Source organism: Leptonotus elevatus, chromosome 20 (assembly GCF_054856555.1).
Source record: "Leptonotus elevatus isolate MCC_2025b chromosome 20, RoL_Lele_1.0, whole genome shotgun sequence".
Classification (NCBI taxonomy): domain Eukaryota; kingdom Metazoa; phylum Chordata; class Actinopteri; order Syngnathiformes; family Syngnathidae; genus Leptonotus; species Leptonotus elevatus.
This window is the reverse complement of record NC_141258.1, coordinates 11272261-11290626: the sequence shown is the minus strand read 5'-3', so window position 1 is coordinate 11290626 and position 18366 is coordinate 11272261. Positions and strand designations below refer to the sequence as shown.

General features: G+C 36.4%; 1 protein-coding gene across 1 annotated transcript in view; it reads right to left on the bottom strand.

Moving 5' to 3' along the window:
* rab26 (RAB26, member RAS oncogene family) overlaps positions 1-17987 on the bottom strand; it is a 55322-nt gene extending 37335 nt beyond the window's left edge. Inside the window, exons 1-2 of the mRNA XM_086063721.1 lie at positions 17771-17987; positions 15255-15365 (exon numbers count right to left, since the gene is read on the bottom strand). Of these exons, the coding sequence (XP_085919847.1) occupies positions 15255-15365; positions 17771-17962 (303 nt within the window). The 5' untranslated portion in view covers positions 17963-17987. The remainder of the gene's footprint in view (positions 1-15254; positions 15366-17770) is intronic.
* Between the last annotated feature and the right edge of the window lie 379 nt (positions 17988-18366).

Genomic DNA, 18366 nt, shown 5'->3' with positions numbered 1-18366 from the left:
TTTTAAACTTCTTATTTTTTTAGTGTTCAAAGCTTGTAACTATTCAATCTTAATGTTTGATTTACATATATACACATTTATTTTTTTAAATATATTTTTTAAGAAAACGGATCATATTGCTCAAAAACTTGACATGATAGAGAAAAGGTTTTGGATTGCACTGCCAAAAATTAGTTAAAAACTGTCATCTGATCTTTATAATGGTGGCAGGTCTGTCTTTCGGAACTGTTTTGGAACAGTTTCACACATTGTGGTTATTTGATGCGTGGCGACATCCGCGTCGTGTCTGGGATAGTAACAATTGCTTTCACCACAAAGCCTCTGATGTTAATTTTCACTCGTTGATTGTTACACAATGGCAGCGTTCCGCTATGTCACGGCACTCAAACTACAGTGGAAGCCGGTAAATTAGCATGGTGAGGCCATTGGTATCTTAAAAACAGGACAGTGAGCCAGGACAAAATAGTCATTTGATGACCAAGTCAAGTCATCTTTATTTATATAGCGATTTCATAGTGAAAGGGTCTATAGATTATTTAAGACCAAACAGTACATGTTTGACATTCTACGTTTAGATGAGAGTTCAGCGTATTAGCTTAAGTAATGTTAAATATAAGCATGCAGATGCTAATTGACATGTTGAGTAGTATTCTACTTAGACTCGATGGTCAAAAAGGCAGTCTCAAACTTTTATATAATTCTCTGTGTGTGTTTTATTTAATATTCTGGTTATCTCAGAGTACAATTTAAGCCATTTACAGGGATTAGAACCAGTGAATGCCAATATGGTCCATGCACTGTATTGAGGGATGCTCAGTTTGGAAGCTGGCTTTGAAAGACCAAAGTGGCCTTTTCCTACTTTCCTGTGCTGCCCCGGTTGGCTGCAAACAACTCACATTGTGCTTCTTGCACTAATCCTGGATTTGTCACCCTTTCTCTCCTTTCTCCACTACCGCTTCCCTTTTCTGTTCTACATTCGATTTATATGCAGACACATCCTTCAACTGAAGTATTTAACCTCAACCTGTCTGAAATATTTTAGTAGACACTTCCTTTAAGCCTTGCTTCTCTGTTCTCCTGCTTAAAAGGTCAAAACATCTATTCCATCATAAGTACCATGTTATGAAGGTACTATCTTATCTATCTCATCTATTGAGAGCTTAGCTAGCTACAGATAGCTTAGAAAATATAAAAAATTGCTTTGTTTGCTGTTAATGTAGATTTAAATCTAGTGTTGGCTCATCTATCTATTTAGAGCTTAGCTAGCTAGCTAGCTAGATCTAGAGCTTAGCTAGCTAGCTAGCTAATATAGATCTAGAGCTTAAGCTAGCGATCTAGATAGATAGATAGATAGATAGATAGATAGATAGATAGATAGATAGATAGATAGATAGATAGATAGATAGATAGATAGATAGATAGATAGATAGATAGATAGATAGATAGATAGATAGATAGATAGATAGATAGATAGATAGTGTTGAATTATTAACATTTGAACTTTGTATGACACAGCCGCCGCCCTGAACATTGACTTTTGAAAGCTGGTGGTCTGACTAGGATGCGACCCTTCAATCAGTGAAATGCTGCACGGTATATGCAAGGCATTTGTAATGTGTTGAATGGGGAACTGTGATCTATAGCAAGGTATTTCAGGAAATTGAAAACGACATATGTGAATTTGAAATGAGGGAAAATTTATTTCAATCTATAGCCTACTAAATTTTTGCCTATATTTTTGGGAGAATCAGTTTCTGACTTGGTACAATGGGAATTTTATTAATATGATATGATACGATATACTTTTATTTTTCCCGTGAGGAACTTTTTTCTGGACTTCGTCCAGCTGCAGCTACAATATAGAAAAAATAATAGAATAAAATGAGTAGTAATAAGTAAAAGACTAACTAAGAAGTTTTCACAGTAGTATATATTATTAATATATATATTATCTAAGTATATGTTTTATATACATAATATTGAACCATGCATCTTATCATACTGAGTTGATGCTATTTAATAAATAATAGCGAGTTTGATGGTTAATTTTAGATTTTTTTTTTTTCACAGCACTGTGATTTATGAATCCCAGAAATATTTTGTGTGCTGTGTTTTTTATGAGCCCCACTAATATGTAAAATAGGTGAAGTTGATTAGCAGTTTGAAGATAATTTTTAGTTTGATTAAATCTAGGAAATGGTAGATATTTGTAAGTTTTGTGTAATTCGTATCCTGAATTGGATTAATATGGTTACCTCTATTTTTTATGGCCCCAAAGTCATCATATATTAGTGTCTTACATTGTATCTGCTTGTGCTCATTTTTATTGTTGTGTTTTGTAGCTCTTTCGTTTACCTCATAGCCTGATTTAGAGGGTTGTGTTATTTACGACGTCTTTTGAGTTATGAGGTCTCTATTTTATCCTCCCTTTATCTTGACGTGTTTGAAAAAATCAGTGGATCTTTGTCAAAATGAGGGAGTTTATGTTTAAGAAATTAACCAATGTAGACGAATTAGTAGATAAAAAATGAAAAGGTTTTGAAGTGATAATCCACAGTTTGAATATGAAGAAATCTACCAGAGGAAATCGAGCGGAGCAAAGTAAGTCTGAAGCAAGCAAGGACAATAATGCATATTCGCCGGATGAAGGTAATTATATTATATTATATCTTTTATTTTAGAAAAATGTAATGTTTGGAGCCCAGTGTTTGCAAAAGAGTATAGATAATATGAATATATGTGAGCTTTTTCCAGAATGTCACGATTCGGCCGGTCGTGGGATTCTGGGAAGAGAATATATGATATGCTAGTAAAATGATTCCTTTCAGGATGGTGAAAGGCACAGTTATGCAAATGTAGAACAAATTTAGTCATGGTAAAAAAAAATTACCTATTATTGAACAAAACCTATTTGAAAAATAAATATTTACAAGCTCTGTCTTATATTAATGAATGAGCGAATGTCATTCAACTCAATCAAAGGCTGGGCTCTATTTCAATGTCACAAAAATAGATCTTTTCCTGTTCCAACGGCACAGGACCTACGGATCTTAACCAAATAACATTTATTAATCCCAACTAACAAAAACTATCAGGGTTTTTCCTCCAAATAAAATGTACGTGGGTTTATGAGAAGACTAAACATATTCCGCTCTCAGGTTGATGACGGAAAGGAGAGACAACATTCCACAACTGGTCTACAAGGCTGCCGGCTATCTCATCAATCTTATCACCTCCGACCTGGGAGCCACGTCAGCTGACCCAGTGTTCGGTTCTGGAGCGGCCGTTTGGACACCGTTCTGACATCATTCAACGGATCAAGTCAAGTGCCTTTTCCTGGGCAATCATCACGAGAATCACATTTGCAGGCAATCTATTCTGGGGATCTGCAAAAAGCTGACAACGTCATCTTCTCATTCAACAAAGAACTTCATAACGAGATGGCTTCAAAGAACACATATTCGTCTGCCGATATATTGTGACACTTTTTAATGAATAACATTTTATGTTAAGCCTCACATATGCTATGCTTATTCCACTAAAAATCTTTTAAATGTATCAAATTGTTTTTTAATGTCATATGATTGCTAAACTATCTCCTCTCCTGCTAAAAGGATGTTTTAATGATAATTATTTCCACCACACAACCATTGGAAAAAAAAAATGTTTTAATGTGTTGAGCTTTCATGAGCTCAAATGAGGGAATGTTGAATTATTAACATTGTTTTTCAGTTTCAATTTATATTTTAGCCGTTTTGGATTTAGTTATAGCTGTGTAGCTCAATGAATAGTATTGTCTATTGTATTTTTATCTGTCTCTTTCGCCTGAGAAGAAAAGGGCAACAAGTTTCTTTTCCATGTTATCTAGAAGGGAGTGTAGCCTGGTACCGGTCTCAGTCGGAAGAGGGGAGGGACAGGCTGATTTATTATTGTTTGGGTCTAATCTGATTTGTATTCCTGGGAACTTCTGCCTTTTTGTGAATGGGAGGAGACTTTTCGTATTCACCCACTTTTCAATAAATAATGATGTGCAGGAGAAGGAGGGACACACATTTGAACAGAACACTGCTTGGGTGACTTCATTTGTGTGATCAGAAGCTTCTGTTATAATGATACCTTTGCAAAGGGACTTCTTCACCAGAATCTCACCATTCAGTTAATTGAACACGCAAAGAGTAGAATACAAATATTGTCTACTCTAACAATAGATAGATAGATAGATAGATAGATAGATAGATAGATAGATAGATAGATAGATAGATAGATAGATAGATAGATAGATAGATAGATAGATAGATAGATAGATAGATAGATAGATAGATAGATAGATAGATGGACAGGCAGCTTGGAAATATGAAAATATCTTTGTTTAGCTGTTACGTTTGTTGATTCATCTATCTATCTATTTTCAAAAATGTCAAATTTGCTTTTTTTCTTTTCCTTTCTTTTTTTTTTAGCTCTTCTGTTACGTCGTTACCTTGTTTTGTTGGGTCATCAAACTTATCTTTAATTTGCATCTCTTCACACGCGGTAAGGAAAAATATTGTATTGTATACTGTATATTGTACTTCCGCAGGTGAGTTTGACTAAACTGCAGAACTGGGGAAGTCCTTCAATCGTATCAAAAACTGAATTTTGGGCATAATATTAAATTATGCTAGTGACATATTACAATGTATGTTGCTTGATATTGGAGTTTTAAACAAAATGAAAATGACTACTTTGGATATAATAATAATAATAATAATAATGATGAGAAGAAGAAGAATACATTTTATTTATATTTATATTATAGCGCCTTTTTAGAAGACTCAAAGACACTTTACGAAAATAAAACTGATTAAAACTACAAAGGCAAATGAAAAATGTAAGCAGGACATAATACATATGCACAACAAACACAAGAACAAGACAAAGAACAATAAAATAAAAGCAGAAACTGCAAAAAAATGTACTTCACTCAGAGTTAAGACTTCACACTTTGCATCTTAGAGACTTTTAATTTGCTTTGTGGCTCCTGTTTTGGTTAGCAAGAAAAGGTTACAAACAGAACTTTGGGTGAGACAATTACAGTAGTTTATTTTTCTTGAATCTATTTGAGTCAGGCTTTTAACGGATGATGCACCTGGTGACTATCTGGGCCACGACATCAATTCGACTTTGGACAGCAACTATTTGAGGAAACAATAAATATTGTTACTTTTGCCCTCCTTTTTTGTATGCAGTTGCATACTTAATGACCAGTTTCACTTTGAGTTGCTTTATTGTCATTGTCACGATGCATCTACTGTAAATGACACGAAAATACGTTTTATGATGTAGTGCTTTCACATTTTCGTTTTTAAAATGTAGAGCGACACCGCCAAAAATGAAGCAGTTAAAGAAAATTAGCTTTAGTAAACTAAGTGCCAATAACTCTGGATAATAAATGAAATGTTTTGAGCTGTTGACTGATGAAGATTTATAAGAGCCAAGCGCCACTGATGCATGGCAGTCAAATTTATCATTAAATTTAATTGTACCAATTTCTATGTATGATATAAAAGAAATGCATTTTATCACCATGAGCTTTGTAGAAACATTATTAATTTGCCTTCTGTTGTTAAAAGCTGAGGAAAACATAATTAGGAGATGCATGTGTGCACGTAAGTCCATTTAAGCAATTTAAATGTTTCATGTATATCAACGTAAAGCGATTTACATTCCTGGGTCGAAATGCATCTAACGGCTCAATAAGCATGAATGAACAGATCAGGGTTTTTTTTTCCTTCTGTTTTTGGTAAATGTTCAACCTTCACTTGTAAGGCCTGTGTAACCTCCTCATTTGATTTTCTTATCATCTCTGTGTAGTCCACGCTCGCTTCACATGTCCATGTTAAGGTCGCAAATTCGCAATGTTTAAATTGCATTCGGTTGGCTACAAATGGAAATTGCTTAGCACTATCAGAAAAAAAGGTACATATTGGACTTTGGGGTGTAAAGTACTTTGTACCCTTTAAACTTAAAACTATACGGTAAACTAAAAACTTTGGGCCCTCAAAACGATACAGACATTGCAATAATGAGCCACACAGCTATGAAAATATTTGTTATTGATTAATAAGACGATTATTTTGCCGCCTTATTTAGTACGTCTCTGCTGATGTGCACTGCTTGCACTGACAAATGGGCTGCAAACAAAGTAATGCTACAGTTGTTCACAAAACTACAGACAGTGTTGCCAAAATTGGGACTTTTCAAAACTTTTTTGTCATTTTTTTCAAAAAAGCAACTACTGTACAAAGAAAATGTGTGGATTGATTTTCACTTTGTGTTCCGTATAATGTGTACCAGCCGAGCCATGCAGTTTGATGGCTGGTTTTATTATGTTAAACCGTTTTGAACATGCATGGACATGTTAATTGATTGACTCGTTCAGTGCCATTGACGGCGAAAGACGTCAAAAATACATTTTAGCTGGGCTGGCAGTGAATGAGGTAAGGATACTGTGAATATAAGAGGAAAAAAAGCTTTGTAAAGAAAAAATATTTAAATTATTTTAACTCTTTGACTGCCATAAACGTTATAAAACGTTTAGCATAAACCTACGGAAGGGCGCCGAGGACGTTAAAAGACGTTCACTATGTTTTTTTTTTGTTTTTTTTGGAAACGGGTGGAGGAAAGCCTTGGGCAGCTGTGCTGAAAGTATCAGGCAGATCTGGTTAGTATAAGGACTCGTTTTGGCCCCTAGATGGCAGCGATGACTCTCTTTGCACAAAGTTGGATGGGCCGCGCACCGTGGGCGTCAGTAGAAGACGTGAGGCGGAGCTAGAGTGTTGAGGAGACAATGGCTGATGAAGCCACAATGGCTGACCAAGCAACCGGTTGCAAGCAGCTCACGCTTGAGCATTTTTTTCAAAGACGGAAAGCATCGATCAATACTAAAAAGCGCATTGATGTCGACGATGATGATGACTCCGAGCTTGACGCCAAAGTTGGAAGCCTTGACTTGACGCGACTGTTATGATCACGTAGTAAGCCTCACCGGCTAAGCGCGGCTAGCGCGGCTAGCGCTGCTAAGGCCGGAAAACGCGCACAATAACCGACCGGGTACTTCTACACAATCGGACATTCGATCGGGCGATGAAGAGTTGGCATCGACCAATGCAGATTGATGATGATGATGATGGTGAATCCCGAGGTTGACGCCACAGTTGGACGCGGCCTTTATTCTCACGTCATAAAGCATCACTGGCTAGCTCTGCTAACGCCGGAGCTGCACATGCGGATATTTTGTCGGACAATGAAGAGTACCCCGAGTCCAATGCATATTCATCGGAGGAGCGGGTACAGTCTGATCACGGAGAAGACACTGGTTCTGGACTACGATGCCACCATGAATGGAGTGGATAAGATGGATCAGAACATCTACCACTCGGCATAGCAACTGAAGGACATGAGGAAGCCAGACGTAACACCACCGTAACGTAACCGTAGCATGATCCTGATATTAGGCTTGATGGCAACACACACTGCAGTATATACTTGCTATTCCCCGGAAAAAACGGCCTGCAAGAAAGTGGAGCTTTTGCACGCGAAGAGGCAATCTGTTGTGCAAATGCTGTTGCGTCTCCTTGCACGCAGGGGAGAAAAAAGAAAAAGAAAAACTGTCGTTGAAACATCCACATATTTGTAAATAGCACCACAGTTGCACACATTTGTAAATAGTTTGCCAAATTGTTGTCAAATTGTTACACTGTTGAATGTAAATAAACGTATTTTGCTATCAAAAAAAACTTTTTCATTCTTGGTGGTAGTGTTTTATAGAAGTAAAGCACTATTTAGGTGTTTGTGGCATCATTCATGGACAAAAAGAAGTGTAAAATTCACTAGAATGCATGAAATAATATCGTTTCACTAAAAGCTTGATTTCTCCGTATTTGAGTCCAAAACAAGCGAAATCGGGTGAAACTAACCATTTTCTATTGTTGATTACTAAAGAACGGAATAAGGTAGAAACAAACTTTTTTTTCTGATGAAAGATGAAAGTCCAATCTTTCATTTGGTAGTATGTGTGTTTCCATAGTCCAAACAAAACATTTTCTGTGGACCTTGTAAGATCAGTCAAAATGCTTAAATCGGCTGGCACTGACGGCATCCCTTTTCTGAAAACGTCTGGCAGTCAAAGAGTTAATTATTAACTCATTCACTGCCATTGACGTCAAAAATTAATTTGAACTATTTTCATTAGTTTAATATTTTTTTCCGCTTTTGTTAACAAGAGCATGAAAACCTAGAATTTTTTTTATTGTACATTTAGAACAGATATCAAATTTAGGATTAATCGTGAGTTGACTATTGAAGTCATGCGATTCATTACAATTAAAAAATGTAATCGCCTGACGCGATTTAAAAAAATAAAAGATTATTAAAAATTAGGAGAGTCAGGCGATTTTTTTTAATCGCAATTAATTGCATGACTTCACGAGTTAACTCACAATAAATCACAAATTTTATATTTGTTCTAAATGTACAATTAAAAAAAAAATAGGTTTTCATTCTCTTGTTAACCAAAGTGGGGGGGAAGGGGGATGTTAAACTAATACAAATTGTTCAAATGAATTTTTGACATCAATAGCTGTCAATGGCAGTGAATGAGTTCAAATTAATCTGGGAAAAAAATGAAAAAAATACATCTCCATTTTTTTAAACATGTATTAAAATATGTTGAGTTTCTTCGCAAAATGTTTTTGTTAAGCATGAAGCCCAAAGTGCCCTATAAGCCATTTATTATTTGTAGAGATACGACACACAATTCCCCATTCCCGCTATAAATCTTACTGGACTGTCGGGATGTCTGCCAGAGCTCTGGCAGTTCTCTCTCCATTTTCCACCATGGTGAGCAAGCTCCATCAGCGCTTGGGGAGCACTGCAGCACGTTGCAGTCATTTGTTGACGCCTTGATATTGTTTGGACTGACAGTTTGAGCATTTTGAAGCAAATATGGTTTTAGGCATGTGCGACTGACACTGCCTCGATTTACAATGTTGTGCTGAATATTAGTTACCATAGTCTAATTTGCTGTTACAGCTCTCACACTGGTCACTGAATGTTCAATATGGCACTTCATAAAAAATAAATCTAAAATAAAAAAAAATAATAAAAAAAGAGCTGTTCTATATGCATAACAGATGATTGATTACCTAAGAGGTGACTGCGAGCACAAAGATGAGCAAATCACACATAGAAATAGCCTTGAAACAGCTTCAACACAAAGGAAACTATTTTCAGCGTTGTGTTGATGTGCTTCTCAGAGGTTACAGCTCCGGTGCTCAATGTAAAGATGAAATACTTACTAGAATTTTTCACCAAGTCCATTGTTAAAAGCATCCCCCATTACCTGTCAAGAGCTGCTGTAATGCTGGCACAAAAATAATGTTTAGACGTCTATGTCAACAGCGTATGCAGCATAAAATAAATAAATGAGAGCAGAGCCTTTTGATTTATTAATTTATATTTAAATCTATTTATGTATTTATTCTTGTAATTATTTCCACATTTATTCATACTTTTTTAGTTTCTTTCTTTCTTTCTTTTTACTTATTTTTAGAATTATATTTTCATATCCAATTTTATTTTCACTTCTTTTTTTTTTTGACATTTTTGGTCCTCCATAGGAGAATATGTAGTATGTGCTGCAACTGCCACTGCCGAGATGAAAAATGGGTGGGCTGCATTTGTCACAACTAACAGTACAGTACTATGAATATGACGCACAGTGCAAGTGGAAGTAGGCGACAAGTTCACATTAAGACCAGACAAACTGAGAGTGAGCGACGTCATCAATCCAATCAATTAAAACGTTTGAGAAAATTCTGCCCATTGTGTAAATTGACACTTTCATACAAAGCCACACATTCCCTCACTCACAGAGAAGCATCATCTGTCATCTCTGGGCCGACTGCGTGCCAGATTTGGCCTCACTCTCACACTGTTATCTTTAAATTGCACTTTTCCTTTGATTTCTTTTGCAGCGCCACCTCCACACAAACAAATATAAAACTCAAAAGGTTCATTTTCATTTTTTTCAGGAATGACAGTGTGGCACCTTGGAGGTTCACAGGAAGGTTGGTATTTATTTATGATAAGAAAGGCACATTTTCCTTGAATGAAAAAAAAAAAAGTAAAATTACTTTGACAAGCGAAAGAGCACGAATGTGAGCAGTATTGTGCGTATTGTTAATTTCCACAAAACTTTATATGCGGTGTGGTGCATGCATGTGCAAATACTAATATAAATGTGTATATAAAAAGCCACTTTCTCTCATCAGCTAGTGTTGTAAATTGATCCTAGTTTCATTAATTGTCACTATTATACAAAATAGCAATAGACAGATTATTGGCGCCGATATTTGGCATTTTGACGAACATCGGTATTGGCCTCTTCCCCCCCCCCCTTTTTTTTTTAACAAATCTGACGGCCAATAATAGATCCATTTCAAACTGTGTTGACCTCAGGGAACTATCTATTTACATTTTCAATTAACTTTATGAGATGCTACTGACCCGAGGAACTCTCTGCATCTATTGTTTTTGTTTGAAAGTAAAACAAAGATACATGAAAATTTAACATTTCAGTTATTTTGAAAATTTTGAACATTTATTTACAGTAAAAAACTATAGGGAGCTATGATATTTACTTTTTAGTTTCTTATATAGTTTTTAAGACATACTTATGGCCCTGGGAGCTCCCTGAAGTTTTTGTTAGAATTTTAAAACATAGTCTAAGATTTAAAAAAATATATTTAAAAAATGATATTTTGCAAATCTGAAAAGTTGTTCAATAAACATATGCTTTAAGACATTCTAACAAAGTTAAGAGTTGGAATTTGTATTTAAAAAAGGTTTTATACCAATATTTTTTTCCTTTTACTGAAATTGAATATCTAACTAGTAATAATCGGCATCTGCTCTGAAAAAACAATAACAACATCGGTCTATCTCTAAAAGCATACAGAGACAGTTAACTCATTTGCTCCCAAAAACATATAAAAACGTTCTATTTTAAATATTGCCATGGTCCCAAGAACATATTTATAAATGTTTTGTTTTGTTATGCTAGAGCATACAGAAGGCTTTGATACAGCCTCTGACCTGAAGAAGCCACTAAAAGCAATGGTAGTTATTACAAAAAAATGGCCAGCAGATGGCAGCAGATTATAAGAGATCAACCTGAGCCATGTTGCAACAAGCTCTTTTAGCCAGTTTTCAACTGATTTATGAGTAATTATGAAACTTAGCTATATTCTAATGCTATTTGCTCCAACAAGTAAACAGATAGAAAATTACTTTTTTTCCTGATGAAAGAAGAGACTCTAATCTTTCTTTTAGTAGGTTCCATGTTTTTATACCAATAGAACACAATATTCTGTGGGCCTTGCAAAATCTGTCAAAATACAGTAAAACAGCCGGGAGCGAAGGGGATTGCTTCAGTCGAAATAAAAATAAAAATAGACATTTTGCAAATCTAAAAAGTTGTTTAATAAACATATCCTTTAAGACATTCTAACAAAGTTAAAAAAATGTTTTACCAATATTTTTTCCCTTTTACTGAAATTGAATATCGGCTCCAAATGTCCGTTATCCGTCAAAAAAACAATAAATAAATAAAACAGTCTATCTCTAAAAGCATGCATAGATAGTTAAAGGATATTGAATGTTCACTTCTGTAGACAGCACTTTAAATCATTTCATTCTTAGTCAGTTTTTTTTTTGGTGTTAAACTTCTGCAGACGACAATGGAGGTCAGCGAGAGCCTTTCTGTAAATATTTTTGCTGGAATGTTCTGAATTGCTGTTTCATTGCCAGTGTCGTACCGAGTCGAACAATACTGCCAGGAGCAGTTGTCATTTTTGGGGGTGAGACTAAATCAAGCACACCTCCGCAGGCTGCAAATAGTTGATCAAATGTGTAACCACACACTCAATGTCAAACCCCAAAATTCCATCTTTTTTTCCAAAATGTCACATTTGCAAAGTGAAAATGCTTTGTTGTGGCAATAAAGAGAAAAAAAAACATGTCTAGAGCACAGATCAGGTTTTGAACCTTGTCTGGCTCCAGCAGCTTGGCGTCCTTCAGCAACTGTGATTGAATTGGAACGCTTCCAATTCGGAGCACAACGAACTGCAAGAGTTGTAAAGCAAAGCAAAGCGACTTTTAGGCCAAACTGCCAGGAATATTTGCAACAAATCCACACCGAGGTTTGTCAACACGGGCTAATTTTAGTCACGCCGTCACCGCAACATGTTCCTTCCCCGACTGATGACCTCTGTCCGTGCAGCTTGGAAAACGTGGGAGCCATCTGTCTGCCAAATAAGCAGAATGTACTGAAATAACACAGCCACGTATTTATTGTGTCGCCGGGTTGTCATGGTTACTTGCTCAACAATCACTCAAAAAGTGCCGCGCAAAGGAAAGCCAAAGACTTGTAGCTAACCTTCGTCCAGCCAATGCCCCGAACAACATACAACAGAAAATCAGCCTCATTACATCACCGAATTACTTACGGGCCCCCAAAAAACTGACACACTGTCCAATGAAGCCCTCCAGTTGAGAGAATTAAGAACCAAGAGACAGCGTAGGAATTAGGTAGATTATGTAAAACGGGAAGAAATAAGCGTCACTGGTGATCTCGTCCCATGGAATCTTATTAGCATGAAAGTGTTTGATCATTTTTGCCTTTTCACATCCGCTCCGATTATTTTTAGTTGACACCAAAGGAGCGCAGGCAAAATCATTCTGTTGAAAAGATTATTATTCTTGCAAAGTCCTCCATTGTGAGAATAATAAATGTCTCTTATTTTAAGATGATGCTTATTAAAAGTTTTGTTGTTGCTCTTTTGTTAAGTTGGATTCATTTTAACGAGCATGATGGTGGTTATATGCTTTCATGATCTAAAATGGCTCAGTTAATTATAATGAAAATGTTACTATAAGTACTATAAATACTCAAATCCTCTTAACTCATTCACTCCTAGCCATTTTTACTGAAGCAAGCCCCTTCGCTCCCGGCTGTTTTACTGTATTTTGACTGATTTTTGCATGGCCCACAGAATATTATATTCTGTTGCTATAAAAACATGGAACCTACCAAAAGAAAGATTAAAGTCTCTTCTTTCATCAGAAAAAAAAGTATACTTTATTAGCATTAAAATATAGCTAAGTTTCATTCACAAAGCTGTTGGCAAAAAGGGCTTGTTGCAATTATAGCCCTAGCTGATCTCTTATACTCTGCTGCCACCTGCTGGCCATTGCCATTGCTTTAAGCGACCTCGTCATGACAGAAGCTCTATCAAAGCCTTCTGTATGCTCGAGCATAAAAAAAAAGTATAAAGACATTTTTGGGAGTAAAGGACACAGTATATTTTTAAAAACAGATTTATACATTTTTGGGTTTCAATTAGGTAAATAGTAACTGTTAAAATGGTTAAATGTGCTGTAAAATCAGACAGTACTGTAAAATCAGCAATCGAGTCTGCTTCCCGGCTACTGTTGAAGTGCCCTTGAGCAACAAACCCCCACACCCGGTACAGCCCTTGCATCACAAAATGCACCAAAGCATGAATTGAAATTCCCCGGATTATAATTCCCCGCTTGCTATAAATAACAAAGTGGACAGGCAAGCAAAAACATCTTGTTAAAAATAATCATAACAATCTGTTGCAGTCTGAAGATACACCATGACTGCATTTCTACTCAAAAGTACAACGACTGGAGTAGAGCTGTCAAAATTAATTGATTAATCAACAAGTAATTGATGATCAAATTAATTGATCCAAATGACTACTCGATTATAAAAATATTTTTGGATCATTTGGATCCATTTTTTAATTTTAAAATTGTCCAAATCATGTGATTTCAGCATATCAACAGTAATTGTTTACCGATTTCTGTAGTCCTTCATGAAAGAACATCTTCTGTGTTTAATCAAAATAAGACATTTGCAAACATCGTTTTTTGGGGGAAAACAGTGACCGAACCAGTAACAGCACATCAATCCCCCGCTTTTTTAATCACTATACAAATACCAAGTACGAAAGAAAGGCCAATCACTGGTTAATAAACAGTAATCAGGAAGAAATGCTTTTGTAATACATTTTAATGCAATATTAAAATAAATCAGATCAGTCGATTAATCGATTGAATAATCGATTGATTAATCAATTCTAAAAATATTTGATAGTGACAGCACTACAACAACAAGTTAGAACTAGGCAAAGTGCAATTTCTGCAGAAATTGCGTGGGAATGCTGAAAGCTGAATGCTAATAGCTGAATGCTAACAGCTGAATGCTAACAGCTGAATGCTTATGAAGTACATTGAAAGATAAATTATGTGAAAATTACAAATTATCAATTGGAGTTGAAAGATAAATAATAATATATAAAAAAGAGAACACTTGAACTGCCTCAGGTGGAATTCAAACCATCGCCTCCTGTTTACCGGTCAAACCCCCGGAGAGCCACAGAAAGGCTGATATCATCATCATCATCATCATCATCATCATCATCATCATCATCATCATCATCATCATCATCATCATCATCATCATCAGCCTGATTGTGGTCACCCCATGAGGATCCAAAACTGCCCTGGCTGGGTTTGGCTAAAACAAATTGAGGCGCGATTGCTCTGCTTGAACGGGAGTTGGGTCGAGTGTGAACACTACGAGATCGTAAATATGGAGATTTAAAACTTGGAGGGAAATAAATGTATAAAATTGGGGTAAACATGCCTTTAATCAACCAATTTCTCTGGTGTTGCTTGTGTAATAGCTACTCGCAAACCACAACAGTACAGTATTTGCGTTACTCCTCGTTTTACCATCCACCACTCGCAACTGCATATGGGTCATCTCATCCATTGTAAAAAAATTAATGTTCCAGATATAAAAAAAAATAAAAATAAGAGAGACTATGAGGAAGGAGCAGAAGTTGAAAACATCCTATAGATTGAATTACTTGCTTGAGAGCTTTCACAGCATGCGAAGAGGCTTCATTCCTTTTTGGAAATCATATAATTAGTTATTACTGACAAATGTGTCTATTGTCACAAAATGCATTTACAACCATGTGGATAAAAGAAGATATGAAGCTGGATCCCCATTTGCAGCTATAGAATGCCTTCCACAAGATACCGTCTTCAAACCGTTATCACACTCCGCTAACAGTGCAAGTTACAGGTTCAGAACCGAGTGAGTTGCAGGAAAAACTTGCCCGGAAGTCAATGCCCACAGTAGAGATGAAGCTGCCAGCGAGAAAGGCTCCATCTTTGAAGCGCACCAGCAAACAGGTCTTTCCAACACCTGAATCTCCCACGAGCATCACCTAGGACACAAGAGGAACGATGTCATTAACATCCCAAATAGTGTTTTTGTGCTCAGAATCACAGAGAGGTTTGATTGTAGTGTTGATTTCATACGAAAAGTTTACTTTCCTTTCTTATTAGATGCTAACTGCAAAATGTAATGACACCCATTAAAGAGTTGAGGAAAAAAAAACTGTCTTGCCAGGACAGATGGCCTACAATTGCACTCAGTGGACTGCAGACCATTTCAAAGTCTGAGCAATCCCAAGCACGTTTTTTTTCTTTCCCTGACTCATTTGAAAACCATGGGAGTATGCTTGTGTGCTGTACAGGATCTGGTGGGTCACTATAGAGCTTGGACCCAATGCAAGCAGACAGTAACAGCGGGGGGAAATGTGTGCTTTGTGAGGAATAATCCGTTTGCACATTTGCCAGCTGTAATGTTTTCCCTTAGTTCCAGCAATATCCGTGTGATAATAAATTGTAAATAAGCAAACAATTTTGGGGCAACACTTCAACTGGTATTAACTAGAGTGTGAAATTAATACTTGTTCCTATGAGGAATTTGCATACACCCGAAGCAAATGATCCCCTTTTCTCTCATCCTATTCGCAAATATACAATATCTATCTATCCATCTATCCATCTCTACTGTATACATCAGCATCTCTCCTTCTGTCCTTCCTTTAGTCTTTCCTTTGGTCTCTTGAAGTCTCCCTAATCTGTTTCTGGGGTTGGTGAAAGATTGTGATTTTGTAACTCTGTGGGTGGTAGGTGGTGTCTGGTTGGCTGGCTGAATTTCACTTTATTTCATCTTTCTTTCCTTTGATCCTTCCTCTGGTCTCCTGGCAACTTCGCGACTCTGGCGGGACTATGAAGTATCTGGTTAAGGTGAAGGGTTTGGGATTTATAATAGGTATAACACGCACGCAATCACACACACACGCACGCAAAAAAAGAAAAAGGAGAGAGCAATGATGATGACATGTTGACTCGGGAAGGCTGCCAAATGAATAATACTGAGCTCTCAAGGAAAAAAGAAAATATATATATAGAGAGAGAGAGTACGTGATACGTAGACATAAATGGTAAAAACGCAAAAGTGTAAGGCCCAACACACTCTGAGCAAGAGTGCAAAACCCTACAAATTGTTTTTACATTTATTAATATTTCATATTTGATGAAGGTTGCACTCTATTTAGTGACATTGTAGTCTATAATGAACGTTTGGTTATTAGACTTGTTCAAAAAGGAAAACATTTTGAGACGAAACTTTAAAATGAAGAACATAAACAACATATCGGGTTGAATTCAAACAGTGTAGTAAACCAAAGTAATGGGGTTTGCATAAGTATGCAAAAATTAATAATTAGCTCTCCTGTTCGGTTAGTTTCACAAGAACAGGAATATTGTTCCCAAGTCAATTTGACCCATGCTATTTTTAATGATAAAAAGTAAATAAACACTATTAATCGCTTTCATTGCGAATATTTCATTTGATTCCATTTTTAACAAGTTTCATCATGAAATACTATTTGTAGTTTTTTAAAGTTGAAATAGGTCAGTTTGACCCAAGCTATGTTTAATGCACCAAAAGCAACCTGGTAATGAATTTTAGCTTGTGACTAAGAGTTGTCAGTTTAAATATTTCAAACTGAACCATTTTCTTTTGATAAAGTTTACTTACTACTAATTTTAAAATGGGTCAATTTGACCCGAGCTATGTTTGTTTCAAAAACATTCGGATAAATATTTAATTAAAAATATGTCAATGTGAACCATTTTAATTGAAAAGTGTCGTAGAAGAAAAAAAACGACTAATTGGAAGTTTGTCAATTTGTCAATTTGGCCAAGGATATTTTTAATATTCCAAAAGCATTGTGACATTTAACATTTAATAGAAAATGTCTAAATGAACAATTGTAATTGTCGAAGAGGTGTTTCATAGCAGAAATGTTTTAAAAGGAAAGGGATAAGAACTAATTATTATACTCTGGGTCAATTTGACCCAGAATGTTGAAATTCCAAAAACAACAACATAATAAACATAGCTTATTATTAACCGTTTTCATTTCACATGTGTTGAAATGGGTCAGTTTGATATTTGCAATGTTCCTTGCAAATATCTCCAAATGTTTATTGTCTGTTGTTTGATAGCGCAAAGCTAACAACTGTTCTTTAACTTGAAAGGGGTCATTTTTGACGGTTGGTTGACACAAAAATATGAAACTTGTTAACTCGTTGTTACACATGATAAATCAGACCACATATTTCAAAGAAAATGTAAACGGGTTACAAACAAAGGTAGACTTTATATGAAGTTTGGCGGAGCAATGGCCCTCGTACACACCTGCGACTAATTATACGCGACTAATCGGCTACACCTGCGACTAATTAGATGCCCTTGCGTTCCTGTGTGGCTCACCTTGAAAGCGATGTCATAGAACTCGCCGCTGCTGCTGATGGACGGTCTGCTGGGGTAAACCAGTCCGGACGTCGGCGACGCACCTACGGCCAGACCTTTCCCCGTCCTGCCGCCGCCGCCGCCGCTGCTGCTCGGCGACCCCTTGGGACTCTTGGAGGTGCCTTTACCCTTTAACGTCTTCTTCCTGGACATGGCTCTGGTAACAATAGGCGCTAACAGCATGTGGTGAGACAAAATAATAATAATAATAAATAACCAAGTCAAAAAAAGGAGGATAAAAATATGCTCCTTTAGTGGTTCTCTTGTAGGTTGGTGGAAGTGACGCCAGTCGCGAGGAGGACGCTGCTGAAGTTCTCACTCGCGCCCCCAATCAGTCCTGCTGACGCGCGTGATTAAAAACAACAACAAATGTTTTTGTTTGAAATCATTTGACGCAAAGGAAGAAGAAAAAAAGAGCAGTTTCAAATGGACTAGCGACTGTAACTGAAGGATGCGCTTCACAATGTAAACAGCCCTCTCTCTCTTCCCTCCTTGTTGCTGATTTGAGTGAACAGAAGGCAAAGCTCGCTCTTGAGGGTTTAAAGGGAAAGTCCACC